This window comes from Lynx rufus, unplaced genomic scaffold (assembly GCF_022079265.1).
Source record: "Lynx rufus isolate CCGP_SWC_20201006 ecotype Redwood Valley unplaced genomic scaffold, mLynRuf1.p SCAF_3, whole genome shotgun sequence".
Lineage (NCBI taxonomy): Eukaryota > Metazoa > Chordata > Mammalia > Carnivora > Felidae > Lynx > Lynx rufus.
In genome coordinates this window covers 186,192,339-186,213,965 of record NW_025814845.1, presented here as the reverse complement: position 1 = coordinate 186,213,965, position 21,627 = coordinate 186,192,339, and the positions used below count along the sequence as shown (strand labels likewise).

At 40.6% G+C, this 21,627-nt stretch overlaps 1 protein-coding gene across 13 annotated transcripts in view; it reads right to left on the bottom strand.

Annotated features, from left to right (window-relative positions):
• Positions 1-21,627, bottom strand: part of SORBS2 (sorbin and SH3 domain containing 2) — a 102,002-nt gene that overhangs the window by 69,382 nt on the left and 10,993 nt on the right. For 10 of the 13 annotated variants that reach the window (XM_047092125.1, XM_047092126.1, XM_047092127.1 and 7 more), the window contains 3 exons: positions 9,220-9,358; positions 4,796-4,968; positions 26-92 (listed from right to left, as the gene is read on the bottom strand). In XM_047092125.1, coding sequence (XP_046948081.1) covers positions 26-92; positions 4,796-4,968; positions 9,220-9,358 — 379 coding nt within the window. Of the gene's footprint in view, positions 1-25; positions 93-4,795; positions 4,969-9,219; positions 9,359-21,627 lie in introns of those variants that run through there. The other 3 variants (XM_047092132.1, XM_047092133.1, XM_047092124.1) reach the window with 2 other exon arrangements.

The window sequence follows — 21,627 nt, the reverse complement described above, 5'->3', positions numbered from 1 at the left end:
TCAGAGAACAGAACAACACACATACCCGGCTTGTGTACCATGTGGATCTGCTTGAACATCGTCTTGTACCAGTCCTTCGGTCTGTCAACTGTCTGTAAGAGAGAATGTTCAGTAGTTACAAAACCGGTTCTGAGTCAACACTGCTTGCCCCTCCACGTTTTTCTTTCTACATTTTATCTTTTCTAATAGCAGGTTTCTGTCTGTGATTACAAAAAAGAACAAAAACCTATTTCATGATGACAATACTAGTAACTTACCTAGTTATGCATGGGGTTTGTAAATATGTTACCCCTTTAGGCTGAATTTAGGCTGAGTTGGGACATTATATGCTGTGGCCAAATCGCACTTGCGCCCAGCATTAGACAGTTGATATTTGTACAAACATATTTATATAAAATGCACTGAATAAAAGTTGTAGTGTTGTAATAGTTTGTTGAACTCCTTTTGGTGCTAATTATCATTATCCTTAAAAACATTTTCGTGAGGGTTCTGTTGAAAACATTATTTTTAGAATTAACTAGGGAATATTTTTTACTGTATTCTGATCAGCTTAGACTTAGAGAAATAAAAATATGATATTTACTAGGTTAAGTTAATAAAACCCCGAATGTAGTACAGTCAAGGGTCCTGCGGTAAATCTAAAAAAATGTAGACATTGTTTAAAACTTTTTTTAACATGATAAATAAATGTATGCAGCATTTGCTTTGCTAAATTATAAATTCCTTGAGAGTAGAAGCTCCTTCCACACGCCTGGATTTGGACATGATAGAAACTGGGTTGTAGTGGAAAGAAGAAATTAACGTCACCTCAACCTAGATTCAAGTCTTGCTTCCTTTATTGTTTGAAATTGAAATATAAGTATGAAATTATTGTTTCATACTTCCCAGCAGTATGAATTTGGATCATTTAGGTAAGCTTTTAGAACCTCAGCTTGTCCTTCCTAAGATGAAATAATTATATCTACATCATAGGATTGTGATGGAAATGGAATGAAACCATGTATATAAGACCTAAAACAATGCCTAGAATGTAAGAAATGCTCAATAAATAGTAACAGTCAGTAGGGAACATAACATATTTATAGAATAAAATAATGAAAGAACCCAGGTTATTGGATGGAATTCTACCTGATTACATACCTGTGAAAGTAGACCTACACTTTTATAATCATAATTAAAGATTTTGCTTGGCAAGATCTTTATCTCAATGTTTCCAGAAATACTCCAGCAAGAAACCCAATCATTCTGTATATAGTGATAAATACACCAGATTTTCCAAGACCATTCTCTTGATATAAAATATTCTGTTAGGACTGCCACACAAATATTCTTGTACTTTTTAAAAGACTGAGCGTTCGTTTAGATTTTATATCCTATTTTTTCCCCCTCAGAAATGTGGTAATTGCATTTTTCATCTGGAAATTGAGGGTTTTGTGCCGCATCTAATTTATTTTGGTCTCTGAGCGTACATGGTTCTGATAATCACAACAAATATAGATTAATATTAAGAACTACTTGACTTTGTTCTGAGTCACCTCTTCATTCATTGTAGGCTCTTTCTACATTGGAAAAGCTTTGAGGAGATTGTTAATTGACCTTATTTTCAAATGATGGGAGCTGGTGGGAGGGGTGCAGTGATGAATCAGGAGTTTAGTTATTATTGGCTGATTTAAATAAAGTGGCTGAACATGTATCTTTAAGGGACACTTTCATAAAAGATCAGTTTCTCTTTTGTTAAGCTCTGTTTCCTTTATGTCTTCAGCAATAGAAAATAAGAAGTAAGTCGGTGCAAACATGTTTCCCAGCCATACCTGGACACAACAAATAGCAACAAGGAAGCCTAAATAAGTGAGTTATATCCCTGTATATGGCAGTGTATCTTGACAGACAGGATTTTTTTTTCTTCACTTGCTGGAGGGCACATATCAGGCAGGAGCTTAGTTTTGCCATCTGCTAGCTTTATATGGTGAGCACAGAGATGCCAGGAAATGCCCAGTGGTTGGCAAAGAGGAGTATGAAACTGGTATAGGGCAACACTAAAACTCTTTGTCCCTTTCTAAAAGAAGCACTCTGCGCATTTGAAGTTTCTTTTATAAATGGCATCATGGACATGTTATGTCTAATACTGAGATTAAGTAAATAGAAGTCTACTCAAGTTTAAGGAAGTTTGCTTTTGTATGTGTCCTTCAAGGTTACTTTGTATGGGCAGTAACTATTAGCAATTCACGATTCACTTGTTGTCTATAATCTTGGCAGAATTCACCTGGATTTTACTTTTCTACAGTTTACAAAGTATCAAAACTCGATGTTGATTTATCACGCAGAGATTTCCAAAAAGGGAAAAGACACATATTTTCTACGTACGAGTATACAGTGATTCTATTCTATTTTTGCCCCTTTCCAGCTTTGAAAATGCTCGAACGGTGTTATATTTGAACTGGAAAAAAAAAGAGTCTTGTATTTCACTTAACTAGCTGGCTTTAATTAGACAGCCTCCTGGGATCTGAACCCCAGCGATTTTTGTTGTTGTTAAGAATGGCAGTAAAAGGCTAACCCAGACGTCCCAGGTCACATGAGAGAGGGCAGACTGGGGAGCCTTCATTCAAATAACTCAAAGGTACATTTGTTGACTTTTGGCTTTCTAGAGTTTCTAGCTTACAAAATTCTGTTTCCTTGGTATAGGCTGGTTGCCTAAAATGAGGCTACAACATGATACACTGAGACAGTACTGCCTTTGGTGGATACGCTGAGCAGAAAGTCCATGTAAAGCAATTTGAGTCTGATAATCATTACTCTCTACACGGATGAGAAAGAAAAACAACCTTGGAGATTCTTGGCCTGCTGTGGCTCAGAGACGGCCTGACTCAACATTTATAAACACAGCTATACTTGGGGATGTGCTTGGCGAGGCTGAAAAACAGGGAACGCAAGTAAGAGTCTTCACAGACCTGTACCTTGTGCGTACAATTTTAAAAGTCTAAATAAGAACACAGCTGTGCCTAAAAATTACGGTTCCTTATAGGGAACTTCTGGGTTGCTTACATTTTATTTCCTATTTTACAGAAGGGGAACCAGCACCGAATGTTTAGTATATGTATTTGCATATGCATATCTAAACATGCTTTTGATTTGCAAGTAGGAAGACCACTAGAATTTTAATATTACTTGATTTTCACTAACCTTTGACAATGTCTGGTATTTTTCCTTTGGAAAACTAAGAAGCAAGTCTTTGCTGTTTAAGAAAATTATGTCGGATGGATAAAAAAAACTGGTCCAGCTTTTCATGTTGTTTCTTATATATCATTTATCATGTTAAAAACACACCCAGAGGTCTCAGACACAATCCTTTCAGACAGAATCTACAACAAGTTAGAGTCAGGAATATCCTAATTTGTGAATATACCATGACTCGAGGGTCGATTAAGCAAAACCAATGACACCATACCTGTCTGACACTGCATCCCTACGTTATTTGGAAAAAAGATTCCAGTTAAACCATTTTGAGTCAGAAACCTTCAAAGGGAAACAAATGACAAAACACCATCACCGGAAACATGCAGTTGTCTTAAGACCGTTAGTCACAATCCCTGAACTTTTTCTGTGACTTAAATATGACAATCATCGGTTCCAACATAGATTGTTAGGACTTGATAATTAGTCACATTCAGTGTTCCCAGAATCTAGTGCGTCTACAACCCCATCAACTGCTGTGCAGGTTGACTTTCTGGCTTGCAATTCTGATACAGATGCTTGGAATAATCCATTTTTTAACTCTTCTCTCAGAACGCGCAATCCCCATCTATGAGAAATGCAATCTTACCACTGCTTTTTTTTTTTTTTCCTGATCTCTTTCCCATTCGTTTCCTCTATCCACTATTGTCTTTGCACCCCCTCCCCACCCCCCCGCCCCCAGGGTTTGCATTCCAGGGAAGCAGCTCTTGGCAACACCCCTGCCAGGTAGGCAGGAGTATGCAGCCTGAGCCCTCTCCTTGCAAAGCCCCCCAGTTCACCTGCAGACGTGCTGCGGCCCTCATCCTGGCTTCCAGAGTCTTCCTTCTGCCGGCTAGCACAAACCTTCTCTGCGAGTAGACTGGTCAGCGAGCAGCTGCCTGCCCCGGGCTCTCAGTAGCTGCCTTTGCTGCTGCTGAGCTTTGCCAGAAGGGGCTGCCCTGACACACTGAGCAATGCTTTGGCAGAGTTGAAAGCCAAAAAAAAAAAAAAAAAAAAAAAAAATCCAAACACTTTCACTTAATATCCCTGAGGGCTCACAGCAGGCACAGCTGAAGAGGGACACTAAAATGTGTATTTTTCTTCACAGTTTTTTTTTCTTTCCATGACATTAACTCCCTTTGCTGCAATCATCTCACCGCCCAGCTGCCAATCCACGGCTCCCAATCTCCTGATGTTAACACACATCCATTTCAAGAAACAAATCCCTGGTTTATTTGCAAAGCAGTCAAAGCATTCACCTTGTCTCGTTCCTTCTCCTTTCTCTCTATTGCCCTAACGCTCCCTGGAAGAGGTGAAACAAAACAAAATATACCTTTATTGTTCAACAAAACTCACAATCTTCGTGATTTTCAATTAAGATGCAAACACAGATTCTGCGATTAGCTTCAATCCACAGTTCTTTTCCTCTTTCTCTGCCACATACAACATAATATTCACGAGAACTCAAATGGCATAGAGGGCAATCCTCGTTATATAAGACCAAAGGAATGCACAAAGCCGTTGACAATCCGGCCTTTGTAGAGCCTGGGCATAGCCCTGCAGCCACCACGCTGGCATTTCCTACCGTTCTAATTGCGGTGGGGATTCCGGATTCATCCACGGGCCCGATCCCCGGGTAGTGGGGGGCTTTGATGACCGTCACTCTCTTCTCCTCCTCTGAGGATCTGTACAGTGGTATGGAGCTGCCCATGGTGCCGTCCAGAGACTGCGCGTGCTGGGGATAGGTCTCTGTGGAATCTGCCGAGAAAATTTGGTGACATATCATGTATTTGATGCGCAAGGACTCATAAGTTGACGGCGCCTCTTGTATATTTATGCCAACTGTATCGTAGAATCTATTTCCATCGCTTTCTCTTTTGACCCATTTACCTTGCATTCGAGCCACTCGTTGTTAGCATGTAGGTATATACCCAACAGAACAGTAACAACAAGATCCTCGTCCGTTGTCTGAAGAAGGGGGAGGGGGAGGGTGACATTTGTGGAAGGACCGTGTGGCCGTGTAGCAGCCACTGTGTTAAGACAGTACTTTACATCTATTAGCTCACCTCACCGTCCATTTAATTAATTAATTACTTTTTATTTTGTTACTGTTTTTTAAATATTTATTTATTTTGAGAGAGAGAGAGATTTTAGAACACCAGCAGGGGAGAGGCAGAGAGAGAGGGAGAGAGAGAATCTCAAGCAGGCTCTGCACTGTCGGTGCAGAGCCTGACTCGGGGCTCGAATTCAGGAACGGTGAGATCATGACCTGAGCTGAAGTGAAGAGTTGGACACGTAACCAACTGAGCCACCCTGGTGCCCTGTGGGGGGGCTCCGTTTTATAGACGAGGAGGCAGACCGAGACATTATCTTTGTGAAGTTGCTGACTACTGTTATTTGAAAGCACCGGAATGTCCTCTTAGAGCAGAAGATAGGACTGTTGAGTCTACAGCAGCAATTTCATATAAATAAAGTGAAAACAAAAATCACATTAAGAAATCCCCACATCCAAACACATACTTAGATGGGGTGAAGGCTCATGGGTTAAATGGATGATTTCAAATTATTAGTGCTGGTTTTTATTTAAGTAGACACGATGGCCAGATATCTTGGCTGTTACTTTGAAGCATAAAACCCACGACTTGCCCCCTGAGTATAAAAATTGCCCCGAGCATATAAACGAGATGAGATTTATCGTGTTCCTGGCTTCATGCCATCGTTAGTAACTTTTAGTATACTTTCATAAGAAACAGAGAGGACACATACGTCCGATACATTCCACTTACTCTTGGTTCACAGATATTTGTGAAGATCAACAGGATTACCATTCATTTTGTACAATGGATAATACGACTTCCTGCTGTTTTGCAATTTTGGTGAGCAGGAATGATTCTTTGCCATAGTTTGTCTGATCTGGTACTCAGAAAGGAAGGTCTCTCTCTCTCTTTAATGTTTGTTTGTTTGTTTATTTATTTATTTATTTTAATAAAAAAATATTTTTGAGAGAGAGAGAGACAGAGACAGAGACAGAGCACGAGCAGGGGAGGAGCAGACAGAGAGGGAGACACAGACTCCGAAGCAGTCTCCAGGCTCTGAGCTGTCCGCGCAGAGCCCGACGTGGGGCTCGAACCCACGAAAGCAAGTTCATGACCTGAGCCAAAGTCGGACTCCCCACCGACTGAGCCACCCAGGCACCCCAGAAAGGTGTACCACTACTTGATGACATATATATGCATATATGTGTGAATATATATGTAATCTATCTATCGCAAAACATATGATAGTATTTTTTTATTTGTTTATTTTTAACTTGAGAGAGAGAGAGAGTGCAAGCAGGGGAGAGGAACAGAGGGAGGGAGAGAGAATCTTAATTTTTTTGAGAGAGAGAGTGCACACATGTGCACACAAGTGGGGGAGGGGCAGAGGGAGACCTGATGGGAGGCTTGATCCCATGACCCTGGGATCATGACCTGAGCCAAAACCAAGAGCTGGTCTCAACCGACTGAGCCAGCAAGGTGCCCCATATATGACTGTATTTTTGTAACAAATTTATATAAAAGTTCATAAGTAAGATTTTAAAAGATTTAACTCATCATTATAAGGATAACTACAGATAGGACTCCTGTAAGCTAAAATCTATTGTAACACTAATAACTGCTAATTATTATGGCTATATTCAGTTTAGTTTGCAACAGAAAAGCATTTTAGATACATTTCTGATGAAGAATGAATAAGGCTAGGAAGGAAACGGTATCTTTTCCAAGCAATTCCAAATGTGATATTTGACTCTGATTTCCCATTTAGTTCCGAAACGTGTTTGAGTCAGGAACCATGATGGCGGTATTTCTATTAAACGATAAATAATTTTTGAGCACCTCCTATGTGCAAAGTCCCAGCCCAAGCAAAGAGTATGAACTCTGTCTTCACATATGGTTCGTTAGAGTCAATGAGTTTATAGCTTATATAAGTTAGCCTTTTACTGTATATTTCTTTTATAGGTCCACTAACTCTCATTTTTGTAGTCTTTTGTCCTCAGCTTAATATAAAGTTTCTCGAAGCAGGATAGATTTGTATATTCTCAGAACCTATCTCAGCACTGGCTGATTGGAATTTGTTCCAGTGGGACAAGGGACATTTCTTTCCTTGTAGTATGGCTTATATGTAAATCTACCCATCAGTATGTTCTAATAAGAAAGACTGTCTACATTCAAGTATTTATGTATTTTTTTCTCGGTGTGGGAGGGACAAAATTGTGTGTATTAAGACAGGTAATGAGGAAAAAGAGTCAGACTTTGATGATAATTATTTGAGAAAACATTATGGCTAGAATAATTTGTAGTTTTACTAAAGGAGTGTGATGATGCATAGCTATATAAAAAATCTAGGTATGGGGGGCCTGGGTGGCTCAGTCAGTTAAGTGTCTGACTCTTGATTTCAGCTCTGATCATGATCTCATGGTTCATGGCATTGAGCCCCACTTCGGACTCTGTGCTAACTGGGATTCTCTCTCTCTCTCTGCCCCTCCCCCCTTACGCACACACATGCTCCCTCCCTCCCTCTCTCTCTCTCTCTCTCTCTCACAAAATAAATTAATAAACATTTTGTAAAAGTCTCGATATAAAGGATTCCTGTTACAATACTGCACCATGGACTGATTGTTTCAGAGCAGTGTCTGGGCACAAGGACGTCCTACTTTCTTACACTCTAAAAGGACAGCATTATAACATTCACAGGTGATCCCCACGAGCACCATTAGAGAAGGCACAAGTATATTTAGACTTTTCTTTGGTGAGTCTCAGGGCTCCATGTGAGTGTTCCAGAGGCTCTGTTGACCACAGAAGCTGAGTTCCATAACGCACACGCTGAATGTTCCCGGGTAAGCCTGGATGGCATCATGTCTTTCAACGAACAAACGGTGCTGGGGGAGAAGAGGTCCTGCCTGCTGTTCAAGGAGGAAAGGAGAGTGGAAGGCCTGTGTTCTGTTGCTGTTTGGCGGTGGCTGGAGGGATCAGTCTCAGCCTTTCTGAGAGGTGTGCTGCCTGCCCTCTTTCCTCTGCCTTCCTCCCGGCTGTCCGGAGGGAAGCCTTCCGGTCCCTCAACATCATGGGACCTTTCTCAGCTTGAATTCGGACGACGGCTTGATTTGGTTTGGTTTTTAGTGTTTTGGGGTTTTGCTTTTTTACATTGTTAAAAACTAAGAAATACTTATGTTGTTTTCTAAACAGTCCTACTATATTTGCCACATAAAAGTGTTTGTGATCATACAGTACAAGTTCTTATCCAGGAGGCTTCAAAAAAAAAAAAAAAAAATCACAGGGCCCGTGAAATGATACGCTTGAAAGTGTGTATGAATGTTCAAATGTGCATTTTTCTTTTTCTTGAGGAGAGCTCTCTCTTTCATCTAATTCCTAATCCTCAAAGGATTAAGAACTCTCTCTATAGCAACTTCAGGGATCATTATTTAAAGGAACTCCTGTCCCAGGCCAATGGTCTTCTGGTCTCCGTTCAAAGAGCGTTTTGCTACTTTGTGAGGCGATAGTTTACTATTTACTGTTTTTGTGAGGCAGCTGTCCCCCTGTTAGCCTGTTTTAACTGTGAAGCAATTCTGTATATATGCCAAGAGAATTTTCTACAGTGAAAGCTTTTCCATAAAAGAACGAGCTGTTTTGAACATGGATGGTATTTGCCATCCATGGAAATGCGCTACATGAATGTTCCGGTGGGGAGAACTCTCCTGCCTGACTGTCCACCTTCTCTCTACTTCAAACCGCAAACACTTAATAGCTGTTTCCAGGCTCAGATATAGATGTAGTCATTGTCTTGGGATAGCTGGATGCCTATTTTCTCCAGTGACTCCTCTGCTCTTAATTCCTCCCCTAGCATAGGTTCATTAAATACGGGAGTGTTGAATATCCCACCTCTTTGGAAAAATTACTCCGATGTTTTTCTCATGTGGTTTGTACTTGTTATATGAAATTGTCATGAAAATCATGACTGCAAAAGACTTACCAAGTGACCGGCCATGCTGCATGATAATGCTTGAGTTGAGCGAGCCTGGGAGAGAGTAAGCTGAAGGGGAGAACGGCCTTTGATAGTAACTCATTGGGCTCACAGCACCTCCTGAGTTTCCATTCACTGTTATCTGGCTCTGAGAAGAGAGTTGAGACATCCAGGCAAAGTGAGGAATATAAGGAACACAACTGTTTGGATTTACGTATCATGAAGCAATCTATCCTATTCTAAAAGAATCAATCTTTTCTGGCAAATCATCAGAAAGGCATGATAAACCACTGGCTTCTCCCTATTCCAATCTCATTTAGTACTTTATGGGTCTCATTTTGGTTTCTTGAGAATTTATTGTTTTGATTGATTTATATCTGAGTATATTATATCCCCAGCGAGATCTTAAGAAACTTGTTGGAGATAGTCATATATGTGCTGCTTTTATGTTTTTTTATAATGTTCGACCTGTGCTAATAACATAGTAGATATTCAATGGACACGTATTCTAATTGAATTGGATCAACTTAGTTCACAGAGGCTGAGCTCACCACTATTAAGGATGCCTCTCTATCCGCAACACAGCGCCCAGCCTGGGCACGGGGGAGATTACATAATGCATGCAAATGAGACGAAACATTAGTAAGAGCATTTGGTTAAAATACTTTACAGCTGAATACACACAAACACAGATAAAGAACCATCATTTGCGAACCTTTTCTACTTTTCTACTGATCCTAAAACAAATTAAACTTCTACAATACAGGCCTGAAATGTAGGTAGTCAATTACTTACATATTTCCTTGATTTGTCATTTTAAAGCTCATGTTTTGAAAATGGCCAAGAGTTAATTTCATATCTTTATAGCCATACCACATCTGCCCTGGGGTCAATAAATATTCCATCACAGTGATTGTGCTTACTGATTAAGTGCTTCTCTGAGCTATTACAGAAACCACTCTCCTGTCACAAACCACCATATCTTATAGGTCTTATACCTGAACAGCGCTGGACATTCAAATGATCCGAGGCACTGGCCCACCCAAATGCCTCAGAGACTGTCTACAAGTTTGATAAATTACCTGAGGATATTTTTGCCACCTTGCCCAAATTGGTTTGGTTGTTCTTTGTAAATATAATTATGGTACTATTGCTATAATGTGTTACAATGAGTGTTAAAAGCAGAATTCTTATGAAAAACCATCATGTTACTGTGTTACTAAACTTAGAAAAGTTGGCTTGAATCCTATTTTGATAGTTTCAATAATATTGATTATGGGTTAAGAAAATAAATATTGCAAATAGACTTCATCTTTCATCATGTTAAACGGACCAGGATTTTACTAATGAAATCATACCATTAGAATTTTAGAAAATACTTTATTGTTATAGTGTAATACTTATTAGGAAAATTATCTCAGGGGCGACCTATGTGCAATTTGAACTGCAACTTGAAACTAAGTTCAGTTCTAGTTAGCTCTGAGTGTGCCTGTAAGACTATATGTATGTAGGCCTTTCAGGCTCCTAAGGAGTCTTAAGTATAGCAAATTGAATTGGTTAGTACATAATTTTATATGCTATTACTGTTCTGTGTTTTTGGTTAAAGGCCCTACTATTCCTTGAAGTTTTAAAACGGAGAACTATTTTTTTTTTTAATTTTTTTTTTCAACGTTTATTTATTTTTGGGACAGAGAGAGAGACACAGCATGAACGGGCAAGGGGCAGAGAGAGAGGGAGACACAGAATCGGAAACAGGCTCCAGGCTCTGAGCCATCAGCCCAGAGCCCGACGCGGGCTCGAACTCACGGACCGCGAGATCGTGACCTGGCTGAAGTCGGACGCTTAACCGACTGCGCCACCCAGGCGCCCCAAAAACGGAGAACTATTGAAAACATAGTAGAACATGGAGAATCCCAGAACCACTGTACTGTACTGGCACTGTACTGGCAGGTAGGGTGTTAGCCCTGCAAAGTGAGGGGTTTTTGTTTTGTTTTGTTTTGTTTTTTCTGTAGCCAGTCACTAATGGGAACATTTCATGGCAAAGTTTTATACCCAACCATTGAATGAACACTAAACCCCATTTAAAGCATTGTTAAGTATTTAAGAAAGATACTAAAAAGTCTTTTGTCTTCTATAATTGCGATGTCTTGAAAAGCATGTGGCTTATACTATTTCTCCGTGCATGAAATTTTCAGGTTTATGATATTGACATGACATAAAAATTATGTAGCACAACTAAAATTTTGTTTACAATGGTGCTTATTTCAAACTTCATCATAAAATCAATTTTAGAAAAAAATTCTCCACTTTTTTTGTTTGCCTAAAGTTAGATACCTTTCAAACCGAAGCCATTGTCTATACATTCTATGTGATGGCAAATGTGTGCGTTAGGAGCGCCTGGGTGGCTCAGTCCGTGAAGTGTCTGACTCTTGATTTCAGCTCAGGTCGTGATCTCACAGTTCGTGGGTTTGAGCCCCATGTTGGGTTGTATGCTGCCAGTGCAGAGCCTGCTTCTGATTCTCTCTCTCCCTCTCTCTCTGCCCCACCCCTGCTTGTACCCTCATGCTCTCTCTCTCTCAAAATAAATCAACTTAAAAAAAAAAAAAAAAGAAAATCTGTGCCTTAAAATCTGAAAGCATTTAGTTATTCATAAATCATTTGCTAGGGACTCTTGCCATATAGACATATTTAAATGATATCATTTGTATGGGGAGTATTTATGTATTGCTCTAAATGAAAGATGAATTATTGGTATATAAAACAATAAATGAATTCATAAATGTCTAACCCAGAATGGCTCAGGAAAAACAATTCCAAAAGATCAGAGGGCTAAATTTCTGCAGTGTAGACTAGGAGTAGTTACATCATTCCCCCCCATAAGACAGATAGGTTCAAAAGATGTAGCGGTTAGTGAAAGAGAAGGGAGAATTAGCATCATGCGGTCAGCAATTATGTATGCGAGAAACAAGGGTATGTGAACTATTCACACAGGACAAATTCATATAAATCTCAGAGGTAAACTGTTATCTACCAGGATTTAAGACTGGGTTAAAATTGTGGAAAAATGTGAAGACTTTTGCTATAACTTGATCATCATAATATATGTATACTTATCTAAATTTCTGAGATAATTTATTCTTTTTTTGAGATAACTACTTATCAAACAAATCACTGTACAACCCATTAGCTAGAGCAACACAGTGTAAATATAAACGACTCTGAAATGAATCAGAATAGGGGCGCCTGGGTGGCTCAGTGGGTTAAGCGTCTGACTTTGGCTCGGGTCATGATCTCTCTGTTTTTGAGTTTGAGCCCCGCGTCGGGCTCTGTGCTGACAGCTCGGAGCCTGGAGCCTGCTTCGGATTCTGCGTCTCCCTCTCTGCCTCCCACCTTACACTCCCCCACGCCCCACTCCACTCATGCTCTGTCTCTCTCAAAAATAAACAAACATCAAAATTTTTTTTTTTTTTAATGAATCAGAAGACAGTTGACTTTTTCAGCGGAAAGTAGGCTTATGAGGATGACTGTAGAGCATTTTCTGGACAGACTGTGCGGAATCGGTTTAGGTATAATTTACACCCACGTGAATAAAAACGCTTGGCAGCAAAGTGAGATGCCAGACGAGAAATCAATCAGTCCTTGTGTCTGGCCCGTGGGATCTGTTTAAAAAGTGGCGGAGGCAAAGGAAGGAAGAATAATGTCCCGCATGGCCACCTGGTGCTGCAGTCTGTCACAGATGACCTCTGACCCACGGTCAGGAAGGCGTTTCAGAACGGTCAGGGACGTCAGGGGCACCTGGGTGGCTCAGTCAGTTAAGCAGAACGGTCAGGGATGTCAGAGTCAGCTTCCTGAGCGCATGCGGGATGGTTGGGGAGAACTCACCGGAGGAGCAGGACAAGTCTGTAAGGGAGAGAGTCTGCGGTGTGGCTGTGGGCAGGGAGGACAGGAGCGAGGGGAAGGAGTTTGCAAAAAGCAGTGTGAAAGGCTCGGGGAGGGAGGGGGGGGTCTATGCAGGTGTGAAGGCCCCAGATCAGCAGGTGGTGACAGAGTCGGTGAGGCTGGGCTGGGGTCGCCGTCAGGTAAGAAGTGGTTCAGTTCAAAAGCACCACGGAAGGAAAAGCGTGAAGAGGCTTCTGGTGTGCTTTGCCTGTGAGCCTGTGAAGCATTTACCTCTGGCACATGGGCAGCTAAGGTCTGGTTTCCAGGCTGAGTATGAGGGAAACATAACAAGAGATATAAATTATTCAGTTAATAAGAACATCTCTTTTTGCAATGTGGCAGAGAAGGCTTTATTCAGCTTAATCATCAGCTGTATTTGCAAGCCCTTTTAAGAAATATATTCAAAGGATTAGTTACCGGCATTCAGTACAGAGCAAGCATGAAAAAGTGAGGAAAATAAATCCGGTAAGTGTTCTTGGAAATAAGACCAGTTTTCACGTAGCACTGCATTGTAATTTTGGGTGGGGGCTTGAGAGGCTTGGCATCATGGAATTTTTCCCTCAGAAGTTTTGTATTGTGTCCCTGTGACAGCAAAATAATATCAGGTCGTCTATTGGCCAGCAGAATTCCTTTCGCTTCAATAGAAAAATCTTATAGCAGATTTCCCCCGACTGCCTCCCCCCTGGAAATAATCCCCCCCCCAAAAAACAGGTTACCCCATTTTTTTCTGACTTACAGATCTAAAGAACGATGGAACTAAAAACAATCAAGTGGAAAGGATATTTTGATTTCACTATAAAACACTAAAAGAATTGAACTTTAAAATATCCTAACTGTGCAAATGGAGACACCTGTTTGTGAAAATGAAGTGAAGACAAAAACCAGCCCCTGATGATGGTTAGAAGATACCTTAGTTGGTTAGAGCCACTGTTGGTTTTAAGTCTTAGGTAAAGGAGAAAGAAACTGGGGAAAAATAAGTTTTAATGCCTCCAAGGCTATATAACCCAAGAGGCTAAAAACCATGGTGGAGGGGCTGTCTGTCAAAGGAAGAGAGCGGATGGCCCATTACAGGCTTTCTAGCTATCTCTTCTGACCATCGTCATGTCTACCCACACATGTCAACTGTGATGATAAACATCAGCCTCATCATGAGCAAATGAAACTTTGAAGCAAAAAAGAATTTTTTTTTCTTAATTCTTCCTTTCCCCCTTCAGAATAGAGGTTTTTTTGTTTTGTTTTTGTTTTTGTTTTTGTTTTTGAGTGTTTGGTGTGGTGCCAGTTGTAAGCCAGATAGCCAGAAGTATTGCAGGACATTAATACCAGGGTGAGGAATGAATTAAAGAAAACCGTATAAACTTAGAAATCTTGCCTAGGAAAAGTTTAGGTGGTACTATTTGGTGTTCTTGGCCAGCCAGCGTTTTCCTAACAGTTGGTGCCATACAACTGTTCCTCTCATAAAAAGTCATAATTAATTTTTTTCTTCAGCCTTTTAAACAAATACTTCTAAAACAAATACGTAAAAAGGTTTCTCTTAGTCACAGCTTAAAAAATGTGATGAAGACTATTGACTCTTCTCTTAAGAAAAGTGTACAAATTCACGCCTACATAAAATTCCGCATAAACTTTGGGGATTGTGGATACCATAATCTAACAATCTGATTTCTCAACTTGTTCGATTAATCTGACAAGTTAAGAAATTCTAACCCTGGATAAAAAGACAGGTTTCCTTATCCTATTTTTATTTAATATGATTGCTGTTGTTGTTGTTTAAACACACTTGTTTTGAAAGTGATACTTTTTTACTGTCTCTACGGGTTTTTTTTTTTTAATGTTTTATTTATTTTTGAGAGAGCGCAAGTCAGGGAGGGGCAGAGAGAGGGGACAGAGGATCTGAAGCGGGCTCTGTGCCGACAACAGAGAGCCTGATGTGGGGCTTGAACTTACGAACTACAAGATCATGACCTGAGCCGAAGTTGGACGCTCAACCAACTGAGCCACCCAGATGCCCCCTTTACTGTATACAGTTTAAAAATCTCTAGAATTAACTGACACAAATCTCCAAGTTACCCAGAATTTAAAAGATTCTCGTAGTAATGTATGCATGTTATTATTACATTTTTATAATAAAGTAAAATTACACTATTACGAAGTAAAACTATAATATTATGAAACTACAATAATTATAATTTGAAATGTAAGGATTTTGCTAGAATTCTGAATGCAATTCAATACAAAGCTATCTTGGGTGAGTACGGTGTCCATGGAATTTCTCATAATAATGTAATTCCACTGAAGAGCTTTCCATGTAACATGGGTCTCTTTAGTTTTACTTACGCTCAGTGAAAATTCCGTTAAATAATATAAATAATGCCAAAGGATTTGAGTTATCTGCTCAAAGGAGTTCTTTCCCCTTCAAAATTAAGAGGAAAAGCCAATGACTGTATCTCTCCCTGGATTGGCTTACCGTATGTATCCTTTTGGACTTGAAACATGTCAAATGCTAAAGCAGATTGTCTCTAAAACCACGGTTGTCATGGGTAATATGATCAGTTTGTTTGTGTGGCATGGTGTCTAGGAATGGTCTCTCTCCATTCATTTGTTCTTTCAAGAGCTTGTGTGCAGAACTCTTTCACTTTGCGAATTTCTCTCCCTACCTCCTGATATGCTCACAATTTTGAGTCCTAATGCGCGTGTGTGTAACAGATGGAATGCATCTTGGTGAGTCATACCACATTTAAATTGCTATAGATGAAACTAAAAAAAAAAAAAAATCAAGTCTATAGGTTACTCACACAAAAGCTTTGAAATAGCTTGCCATAAAGATGTAAATTACATCTTAGACTAGTTTTTTGCATGACCCTGGTCTCCTCGTTGATGAGATGCCCTCTTAGACAACAGCAGGAGAGAAAACCACATGCTACATGTTTCTCTGAGGAAAATGTGATAAGAGTAGGGGCAAGAGCCTGAAAAGGGAAGAGGATTGAAAAGTCAATCCAGACTACTTGGAGTAGGAAACGCTAACGTAACACAAGAGAATTTGTTTTCCTGCTGAATTTCGTGGCAGACAGACAGATGACTGCAGAAAATCATCAGAGTTGTTTTGCGTCTCCATCTTCCAAGACATGTAAGGTTAAGGTGCTTGGCTGTAGGCCCACAGTCCCCAACTTTTGTGGGTATAAGTTCCTTTTCACTTTCTCCAACTGTTGAGCTGGGAGGGAGAGAGGACCTAGAGACACCAGTTTGCTGCTGCCTGGTTTCTACAAAGGAAAGGGACAGCGCTTAAACCCCAAGGTACTCAATATTCCAAGAGAGAGCAGCATTGAACATCTGGGTCCGCATGAATTCAACCCAGAACGCTAAGGTGAAGTTGTGGATGAAAGAGATCACTCACTCGAGGCTGGACTCCTTGAGGAACTAAGGAACGAGGAGGCTCAGGAAGGATGAGTTTCAGCAGCGGAAAAGGTGTATTGGTCGTGCGTAGGCCTTGCCAACTCAAGTGCCTACCCAGGGCCAGGAATGTACCCAGAATGGGTAGATCAGGTCAGGCGTTAGATAAGAGGGAATAGTGAGAACCACAGTAGGATGGAGAAGGCATGTTCCCCCGAAAGGCGGCCAAATTAGAAATAAAATAAACCCCGTGGCAGGCCAGCCAAACGTATCTATAGTTACAAGGCCGTGGGCCGTCAGTTTGCTGACTCTGTACATCCAGAAGCTGGAGGTGAGGAAAGGGTCGTCGGCTGTGGGCTTGGTATAAAACTGGGGCACAGGGAAAGGAAGCATAGTCCGGCAACTCCAGGCCTCAGGGGACATGCGGAGACCCTTATCTTGGGTGCAAAATTGAAAGGAGTGACAAAAATTCAGTACCTGGGGGGAACCTGGGTGGCTCAGTCAGTTCAGTGTCTGGCTCTTGATTTCAACTCAGGTCATGATTTCACAAACTGTGAGATCGAGCCCTGCGTCAGTCTCCACACTGAGCATGGAGCCTGCTTGGGGTTCTGTCTTTCTCTCTCTCTCTCTCTTTCCGCCCCTCCCCTGTGCATGCACTCTCTCTCTCTCAAAATTAAAAAAAAAAAAAAATGCAGTAATTGAGACAAACATTATTTTCATGCAATCTTAGAAAAAAAAATCAAAATCAATGTCCCCCCAAAAATCCATACAGAACCAAATACCAAAAATTTAAATAGCATGACAAGTCACACTGAAGACCAAGGAAAAAGGAAAAAATTGTATCCTGGATTTTTTAATGAAAGCAAACCCATCAGTAAAATTTCCCAAATCTTCTTTTTCCTGAACTCATTTTCAGTGGAGAGAATAGCTGTGTTAGACAATTTCCCCTTGACTAACAATGATCACAAAGAAGACAATTTTCAATTAAGAGGAAGTAAGATTATAGTAAATTCTGTTTGTGTAAATAAAATATTGAAACGTAATGTTGGTTTTAATGCACCTACTTTTTAAACTTCCCAATATTTTAAAAATGACTTCAATGTTCTAGAAAAAATTAACAATACATAACAACATATATATATGGGCACGTATTTTTATTTCTGTCTTGGGCTCCAGTTGGCTTGACATGCTACTGTGGTCTGGCACCTTAATCTTGTAGGTCTCCTTTCTTGAGGAGCATACAGAATACTTGAGAAATATCAAGCAAGGGATTTGACTGGTTTTATTCTCTATTTTTCCATTGAGTAGACAGTAATTTACTTGAATAAAAAAATCTAGGAGGGAATTACATAAGAATCAGTCCCCTTGTACTGAGAAATCATTTATATTTTGTTGGGTGTCATAATGGTTCTTTCATTATTTTTTTTCTCTTCACTCGTTGGATAAAGGTACTAAAATTTCTACTAACTTAAGGGAATGGTGTCTTATGTTGATTTTAAAACACTACCAGGATAACTGGAGTTGACCGTTGAAAATGGATGACCAAATAATGGAAATTGCTGATGGGTACTTATAATGGAGTTTTATAATATAATTATCCATCTCATTGTTAAGACTTTGAATTTCCATAATTTTTAAATAAACAATTTAAGAATTTTTAGGAAAAATAAAAGTCAATCTTTACCTCCCCCCCGCCCCCCCCCCTTCCTGCTTCTGTAATAATCAACCTCCTCTCTCTGCCCCTCCTGAGGATGCTGGGGAGGAAGTACCTGGCAGCCATGTTTGTATTAGGCGATTCCATTTCTCTGGCCACAGCTGACTGTTCAGGAGAATAACTGAACTGAACTGGGCCAATTAGGCACTTCCTCCTGCCGGGGAATTTGAATTATATGACACTGAATGTCCCAGTCAGGCAGTAGTGTTCCCCACAACCCCAGACACAAGTCCATGCATAACTGGCACCAGACAATGTCATAGGAATCCACAGACCACTTGAAGCAATGAGAGGATAGAAGCTAAGAGAGAACGAGGCTGACTCACAGAGGACAGAAGGATCTAGGTGGCATCTAAGATGGGGAAAGAGTAGCTAACTGGTCATTCCCCTGTTCCCCGAAGGCCTGGCTGTACCACTGGCATTTCAGTGATACAAGATTGCCCTATAGTCTCATAAGGAGGACCCTTTTACCAGAGATCTTAACAGCATTATAGTACCTACCTGTGGGTGCAAGTGATCCAAAACTGTCACCCAGATTCGGACACACAGTGTGGTATCTGACCAGGGGAGTGAATATTTCCACTGTCCTCTGTGGTACTCTGATGGAGAATATGATTTTGAATCTAGGAAGGTGTCGTATTTTAAGAATGTTGCCAGAAGGTGGGGTTCAGGAGTCAGGTTATCTCAGAAAGTAGATGGGCGCCTGGGTGGCGCAGTCGGTTAAGCGTCCGACTTCAGCCAGGTCACGATCTCGCGGTCCGTGAGTTCGAGCCCCGCGTCAGGCTCTGGGCGGATGGCTCGGAGCCTGGAGCCTGTTTCCGATTCTGTGTCTCCCTCTCTCTCTGCCCCTCCCCCGTTCATGCTCTGTCTCTCTCTGTCCCAAAAATAAAAAATAAAAACGTTGAAAAAAAAAAAAAAAAAGAAAGTAGAGGCAGTGGAAGCTACTGGAAGAGCTGTGGATCTGGAGTCAGACAGACTTGGGCAGGTCCTTTAGTCTCCCTTGGCCTCCGTTTCCTCATGTGTAACATGTGGACATTAGTAAAACCCCTCTCCTAAAGCTGGTGAAAATTAAGTGTGGAAATGTACGTAAAGTCCTTAGTATAGTACCAAAAAAAGCATTTAGTACAAAAAAAAAAAAATGAAATGCCTGGAAAGCACAGGCACGCTTTGCCCAAAGCAAAGAGCAGGGTAAGGAGAACATTAATATGAAAACTGCCATCAGCTGATAGCGTAACAGACTCACAGAGAAGAATATGGGATGTTGGTTGGCCGTCCTAATGGAACACGTGAGCGATCGGTGCGGTATTGTTGGGATTGGTCCAGACAGCATACTTTGTATTCTAAACCTTTCTTACCATTCTGCGCTGCTGACATTTATTCATTATTCTGCCTTCCTTAACTTAGACATCTTGATTGCATGGAGCAACAGAGATGACTTTGCTCCTTCCTCTGCATGACAGCGAGATAAAATTCTCCTCTGAGTCTCTAACATATGTGCAGCCACAGCTGTGAAAGTAGGCTCTGACAAATGATTGATTAGGTTATTTCATAATAGAAGGGTCGAGATTATCCTCCTGAAGCAACGGGAACAGCGTTCACCAATGCCAGGGAAAATATTTAGGGTGTCGCTTTTGCTGTCTTTTCAAAGCTTCTGGCTTAGACCTCCGCTTATCTGACACTGAAGAACAATGTGACTTTTTTAGCAACAGGGTATCTGTTCCCACAGTGATAGTCGGGTAACACACCTCATTTTGGTTCTATTTATAAATTAGTAGGAAAATCGAACAATATGTTCAATCATCAAATATGGAGAGAATAGAAATTCCTAAAAGTAGGTTGCTGTTTTCTTCTTAAACCAACAGACAGACTTTAACAAAAACAGCAAAAAAAAAAAAAAAAAAAAAAAAAAAAAAAAAAAAAAAAGTAAACGGAACTCGTAGAACACTGGAGTTTCCTTTTCACTTCTCAGTGTAGAGAATTTTTGTTTCTTGGGTCTGGTAATTTCTTGGGAGGCTAATTCTTTATAATGGAGCCTATATTGGGCTGATTCATAGAGTGTAGCCTACAGCTCTCAGTATTTGATGAGACTTCTCACCAGAACGCGGAGTGTAAGTATTTAAAATGCAAAGGTCACCATTGTGAGAGGCCATTACGTGGAAAATGAGACTTAACAATGCCCATTTTTCACAATAGGCAAGATGGGGAAACAGCCTAAATATGGATCAGTGGAAGAATGGAGTAAAGAAAGTGTGATATGTACATACAATGGAATGCTATTCAGTCTTAAGAAAGAAAGAAATCCTGTCACGTGAGACACGGAAGAACCTTGAGGACCTTATGCTCGGTGAAATAAGCCAGTCACAGAAAGACAAATCTTGCACGATCCCGCTTACAGGAGGTATTTAAGACAGTCAAACTCAGAGAAGCAGAGAACAGGAAATCGGTTGCCAGGGGCAGGGGCGGGGGTTTGGGAGGGACGTGGGTTGCTGTTCAACAGGTATAATGTTTCAGTTATGCCACATGAATACGTTCTGAAGATCTGCCCTGCAACATTGTGGCTATAGTTAACGATACGCTTTAAAATCTGTTAAAAGGGTAGATCTCATGTTAAATATTCTTACTACAATCAATCAATCAATCAATCAATAAAAGCGAGCCCAAAGTGCAATAATGTCATTCCACCTTTTGACAAAATGCTATAAAGGGCAACACACTCTCATCATGGAACACACTGCAGGTCAGATGAAATAAACTATAATCCACTCCTAAAAAAATGTGTTGTGGAAAACAACAGATTTCCTTTTCCCCATCAGAGGTAGAGTTTGGAAAAAGGATACTATTTTAAAATAACAACTTCTACATATCGAGGGGTTACTATGTAGCAGGCCCTACACCAGACTCCTTGTATACAGTATGTTATTCAAACTTCACAGGGGATGAATGCCGTTATTATCCCCATTTTACAGATGAAAGACTGAGGCTCGGAGAGGGAGAATCACTGGATGAAAGGGCTTACAATAATAAGACCTTGAAAGGATGTCTTTCCAATTGCTCTTCTCCTAGTCTCTCTTAAGCCCACTCCAAGAAAGTCTCCGTACCCACCACTAATTCCAGGATGACTTAGCAGAACTCATCGTACACTTGCCCCGTCAGCAGTATTTGTGTGCAGTTAACCATCTCTTCCTTCTCCGTATACTTTCCTTGCTGGGCTTTTAGGATACCACATGTTCCTGGATTTCCTCCTCCTTTAGTGGATGCTTCTTTTAGTCTCCTCTGCTGGTTCCTTCTTTTACTATTGGGATGCTCTTGGGCTCAGTCCTCGGGCCTCTTGTTTTCTCAGTACTCATGCCCTGGTGATCTCATTCAGTCTCTTGCCT